We start from the raw sequence: 6,559 nt of genomic DNA, 5'->3' as shown, positions 1-6,559 counted from the left end.
CAGCAACTTCTCATGATACTTCGTTCGTAGCACTAAGTAAGTATTACGATAATACGAATTTCGTTCGGTTATGATTACATGAACTTACTTATCTCGTTGAATTATAACTCAAGAAACCTTTGGATTGCCACCTTGAAGTCGAGCGAATTAGTTTTTCTCAACACACACCATCGTTACATGGTCGGTAAATTCTTCTGGGTAGATCCAAATAGCCTCCCGGTCATTTTACACCTCATTGATTGCCAGTGCGGCGTGCGAACTATAACTGCTTTGACTCTTTGGAGATAGGGTTGAGGGGAAGGTTGGAGAGGAAGGAACGGGAGGGGAGGGAAGGGGAGGGGTAGGGAGAGGAGGGAAGGGACCAACAAGGAATGAGGAGAAGACAGGAATAAAAACATCCCGCTGAGAATGTGGTGATCGCGAGCGGGAGATTGAGAATGTTTCCTCATTGAGTGTCCCAGTGTTGTTTTTACTGCAACGCTCTGCTGGCAGCAGTCAAAAGGGTTTTCCGCCGCTTCCCAGTGATGTAGATGGAAATATCCCATTAGCTTGATTCACTCCGGTGAATGGCTATCACACGAATGCACGTGACTGGGTGATTTGTTCTTCCTTGTGTTTAACTCGCCTGATCTTGCACGGATTATCACCACGTCTTTTAGTGACTTGGAAGCCCTCTCAAAACTCGCCCACCGCGTTGGAACATACCCATATATCATTCTAGCACCGAAATAAAACCCACAATTTACACACACGCAGTGCAAGCGTATCAGAAAATAACGACAATTGTCATTAAACATCATTATCGCGAGCCTCAAAGGAATAAATTAAACGGGGCGCTTGGATGGTCGTTACAAAAAAAACTGAATGCTTTATAATTCCACTCCATTGTCACCTCTATTCACGAATATAGCATGCAAATGAGTGATGATAAAGTGAATGATTACGGCGCAAAGGAATGAACGAAACTTTGAAGTCAAAGAAAGCTTAGAAGACGACAGGCTCTTGAGCAAAGAGGAATTTTCGCACTGAAAAACATAATGAATTGGAAGACGACGCATACTTCGGAACATAAACCAAAGGAACGAATTAAGTGAACATCGTGTCGTAATTCTAGGATTTATTTTTATAAGTGAGCTCTTTTTAGTTAAATCACAAAAATCCTCGGGAAAGAAACGCTATCCAAACGCGAAGCTTGCCGGATACAATGTGAAAACCCTCGAAAACAATTAGTGAAGGCTATTTTTTGGCTTCACGACTGTATTTGAGGGAATACAATAACTAATCAATTAATGCTACGCTATTGCTCAAAGTGTGTTTTACGAGCTCACTGCACCTGTCACCGGATCAAGCAGACAAAGTGTATACGCTACGAATACCTACAGCGCCCCCTTCCCCGAGCCGCCGCTAATTGCCACCGATTGTCGGCGTACAATGTATGAAACCGGCACGTGCCTTCCGAGCTCCGAAGTGTATAATTCGATTAAGTGACAATTATAATTACGACCATTGAGTTCACCAGAGTGGTTACAGCTGATATGTTTTAGATTGGACGTGATCAAAAAAGCATTCGCATTTTTGTCGACTGAAGGCGCGGAAGGTTAGCAGTGTGATTTGGCGGGAACACGGCAAGGAGCAGAAGACGGCGAGGTTTCGTGGATACAAGACTGCGAGCAAGCAAGAATTTCCGGATATGATGAGCTACGATCACACTGGGTGCTACTACTACGCAGCACCGGGTTCGATGGTCGGCGCCACCACTGGGCGGTTTTCGGTGAGCTCCCTCCTGGAGTTGAGGGTCGAACGGCAGGAGCCAAGGGACAATGAGATGGACATCGAAGGTGTTTCAAAGGGAAACGGTGAGCTCACACACTAATCACTACTTCTTTGCATGTTTTGTACAATAATACAAGTCAATTTACTGTTTTACCAGTGCCTGATTAAATAAAAGTGAAATCGTGTGGCTTAAAAATATGTCCTCATTAGTAATGCCGATCAAGCGGTGCAAATAATTGTTGAAACGAATGATTCCAAATGTAATCGATTGAATGCGTAATTAATCCATAAATTAATTAATCAAAGAGTAAGTATTGGCGGGCGGTATGTTAGTAAGGCCTGTCACACGGTGCAAATAATTGTTCAAACAAATTAATCCAAAATTAATTAATTGAATCCAAAATTAATCTATCAGTGAAAGAATCAATAAGGAACTATTGATGCGCGGTATGTTAGTAAGGCCGATCAAACAGTGCAAATAACTTTCAAAGGAATTATTCTAAATTTAATCGATTGAATCCGAAATTTATCCACCAATTAATGAATTGAAAAGGACCTATTGATGTGTGGTTTGTTCTGTGATTGAGCGAATATATAATTAATTGTGTCTGGTCACGGATAGGAATGGGCAGGAATAAGTCATTTGACGGAAAGTTAAGGTAACCAAACGTTCTGTTAGAATTTCAACTTAATTTAACGTCAAATCACGCTGACAGGGAATTTTCCCTGGCTCACATTAAGCGTTCTCACCATTTGACCAGCTATTTAGAGTAATTCGATGTAACAATAGTACATACGAAAACATTTTTAGACGGGTAGGTACAGGAATTCTTTTTTCCATCTGATAGGACTGCGCATCAATTGACTGTTTTATCTGTGCATGATGAAATAATAACTGAAATCGTGTAACTTAAAAACATACCCTCAATAATATAGAATGGCTGAATACACGGTGCAAATCATAGTACAAACGAAATACTCCAAATGTAATTGATTGATCCGAAATTAATTTAGCAGTTAAGGAATCAATGAGGAAGGATTGATTTGCGGGTTGCTCTGTGATTGAAGAAACGTGTTATTAATTGGTCTCGCTAATCATAAGTCATGTGACGAAAAGTTATGGTAACCAAACGCTCTGTTAGAATTTCAGCTCCATATTTACGTAAAATCCAGCAGGCAAGGAAACTGCCCTGGTTCATAGTAAGCGATGTTTCTATTTGACCAGCTATTTAGGGTGATATGATACAGCAACAGCACATATAAGCCGTTTTACACGGGGAACGTAATTGCGCAAATAAGAACTGCATTAATACCTCATTATGGCGTGCAATTGCGCGAATGCACGAACGACATTAGAACGGGGTATTTTGTCATCTCACGTCAATGCATTCTCGCATGCGTTCTAGCATTTCAGCGCTTCACGCGAAGCAATTTTAAGTATTCCCACGTACACACATCAGATTATGCAATTCCGTGCCCCGAGTAAAACGGCCTTAACAAAGCACTTTCAAACGGGTTGATATACTAATTTTGTTTTCCACCGGATATGAATGCGTGTCAATTTACTATTTTTGTTTCATCTTCTTCTGCGGCAAATAGGTAGCTGATAAAACAGACAATAGTTGTAATTTCAAACGGTGTCACCAGAAGTAAGACCGATTACAAGGTGAAAGTAATTTTGCAAACGGTTTATTCAAAAACTTATTCAAATACAAATAAATCCATTAATTAAGGAATTCATGTAGAGTGATTGTTGCGCGGTTTTTTTTTAAGATTGAAGGAACATTTCATTAATTGGTCTGGTTCATAAAGAGTCAAGCCTCAGCAATTAAAATTGTTGTGAACCACCAGATGCTCTTTCAAGAGTTTTCAACTGCATAGTTAAGCCAGTTTAATTCAAGTTGTTGTGAACAAGACTAAAAATTGTCAAACAGGCTCGAATAGGAATGTTCCGGTTTCCAACTTAATAGTCTGTGCGTCAATTTCCTAGCTTTATTTTTGCGAGGGCGGTATATGGCGCACCTTATAGTTCCAACGATGGATTCCAAAAAAAATTAATACAACCCGAAATAATAATGAATTAATTAAGGGATTAATTGGGATGAATTGATGAGCGGCTTGTACCTTGATTGAATGAATATATCATCAATTCACCTTCTTCACAATAAGCATTATCACTATTTACATAGCTATTTACGGTGATATGATGGAACAACGGTTTTTAAAAAAAGCGATAACTATTTTACCGTCCAATTTACTAAAGTTAACATGCATAAAAATGCTTTTCGAAGAAGTGCGTCGCCATGATTAGTTAAAAATGAATTATTCCATGAATGAGGAATTTACTGATCTCTATCAATCAGTAATGTAAAAATTGGCAGAGCAATAGTTTCGCTTTTGGATTTTGACAAACAATAAGTTTGCCGTTTCGCAGGGTAAAATTTCCACGCGAAAGCTTTCAAGAATGAGATTGAGCAGAAAAATGCACAGGACTTTAAGGCATTTATATTCTTAAGTCGTTATCATAGATGTAATTTGGAAGTTGAAGACGTTAATTTAATTAAGGAGACACTTTTTTTCTAGATCAGACACTGACACATAATAATGCACAATACTTTAGCTGATTCACATACACTTACAAAAGATATCGTACCAGCCAACTTTAATCAATCGCACGTCTCCTTACTGGCATTCGAAATGCTTTAATTGACATGGAACTACATATTTACTTTAAATGAGGCAACAAAAATAATATACACTTAAAAAGAGGCAACACAATAAATAAATAACATATAAATTCTCACTGAGTTATTCGCTTATTTACCCATCATTGCAAAAAGCTAGTGCAGACGTGCCTTCAGTCGTTATGGGTAAGGGTTTCCGACACGGAAAATTTAATTAAATAAGTTACAATTTGTTTTCAAATACGTTACGGCATGCACTTCATGCGCTTTACAGATACTTCAATGGTGAATCACGTGATCGCCTCGGGTCGAATAATAGACCAATTTAATCTAATGGCAACTGATCTTTCACTGGTACTGATAGTAAGGTGCTATAGGCATTCCTGCATTTAGGGAATACCAGGCCATAAATATATGTATCATAGCCGCCTCAAAAGGCATAAGATGGTCGGTGTATGGTTAACCATTGTTCAATTCAAACAGGGCGAATATTAGTAAAGTAATACGTTAATGTTGCGTGTTTTGTTTTTAGCTTAGTTTTTGCTACGGTCATTTAAGTCGGGAAACGTAGAATTCGTACACCTACTCGTTTAAGAATATATAGCTTCGTTCATCACAACTTCACTTAGGGTAACTGTGGAACTGAAAACTTAAAGAGAGATTCTATTGGTAACAAGCGGTTGACAACATCGCAATTGGCGTAAATGAATTTATGATAATCATTAATAGAGAAAAGATTAAATATCTCTTGAAATTAACCAGTTGCAAGGGATTTAGTTTTGTCTCTTGATAGACAGAAAAATGGAAATTCCTCTAAAATCGATTTCAACACTAACGCATGGTTCGCGCGGTGATTGAAAGAATGTACTGGTGATTGGTCTGGTCCATAACAAGTATCGGTGCCCCAAGTTAAGCTGTTGGGAATGGGGATTTTCTCTTATTACTATTTACTTTCTATCGGACATGGAAATAGTGCCGATCCGAAATAATAACGTCTGTGTCACAGGCACGAGTAGATGTCTATGTATTAAATTAACAATCTAAGCCTAGCACGTAACCTTGTGGAAGGTTACACGGGATTTCCACCGGGTCAGGTTCTCCATCTCCATCTCGCCCATCGAAACGTCGGCCGAGATGGAGATGGAGAACCTGACCCGGTGGAAATCCCGTGTAACCTTCCACAATTCTATACGCCGGGAAAGCCTACGATCATTCTAGCACGTAACCAATTATCTCGCAGTTCCCAATCTAATCGGTGCGTTAACATTGTTTGCTTGGGAAAAGTCTTCAAAGGAACAACATGTACACGCAACTTCCTCACTTATAAGGTATCACATATCTAGTTAATTTCAGGAATTGAATCTTTCTGCCCGGCAACTGAAATACTTGCCGCGTTTTAGTGGCGTTTCGCCCTGTTTCGCTTTGTCTGAGTAGCTATTTTAACAATGCTCAGGGCTGTTTTAACTCACCACCAAGGAGGCTTCACTGGGATTTCCTGATTGTGCAGATAAAGGTATCAAGGGATTTTCCCCAGTAAAATTTCCGCCCCTTATATGCCACACCACGGTTGAACCGGTTATTAAATAGCGCCAACAACATTATTCTATAAAGTATCTGCATTGAAATAAACACATTCATGGAATTTTTTTACAATTTGGACAGACGCTTAGGCTCAAAAATTGTGTAGAAAATTCACTTGCCACAGGTAACATGAGCTGGGTTAATTTCAACCGGCTAATAAAATGAAAAAGAAATAATTGTCTAAGAAAATTCCCCCTCGAAGGCGAATGAAGTAAATAGACTTGCATTTTAGGTAGGTACATAAATAAATTTAGTGTATGATCTATCCGAAAATTAGAGCAGTAGTAAAGATTTAAAGAGTCCCGTCAAAATGTACAGGATGTTGAAAGAACGAGTTCATCAATAATAAGTTCTTTTTTTGAATGGTTTGGAGTTAATTCTATACTTGTAGAGGTGGGTGAATTCCGTTATTTGGGGGGCAAGACAACTAAGGATGGGAGAAGCAAGAAACAAATTATCAATAGAATAGTCCAAGCAAAGAGAGCATTCAACAAGAATAAATTTCTATTTTCAGAGGGAAA

At 38.9% G+C, this 6,559-nt stretch overlaps 1 protein-coding gene across 1 annotated transcript in view; it reads left to right on the top strand.

Annotated features, from left to right (window-relative positions):
* Positions 1-371: 371 nt before the first annotated feature.
* Positions 372-6,559, top strand: part of LOC124169630 (paired mesoderm homeobox protein 1-like) — a 33,421-nt gene continuing 27,233 nt past the window's right edge. Inside the window, exon 1 of the mRNA XM_046548278.1 lies at positions 372-1,856. Within this exon, the coding sequence (XP_046404234.1) occupies positions 1,691-1,856 (166 nt within the window). The 5' untranslated portion in view covers positions 372-1,690. The remainder of the gene's footprint in view (positions 1,857-6,559) is intronic.

This window comes from Ischnura elegans, chromosome 12 (genome assembly GCF_921293095.1).
Source record: "Ischnura elegans chromosome 12, ioIscEleg1.1, whole genome shotgun sequence".
Classification (NCBI taxonomy): Eukaryota; Metazoa; Arthropoda; class Insecta; order Odonata; family Coenagrionidae; genus Ischnura; species Ischnura elegans.
The sequence above is the reverse complement of the archived record's forward strand: the minus strand, read 5'-3'. Positions and strand labels throughout refer to the sequence as shown.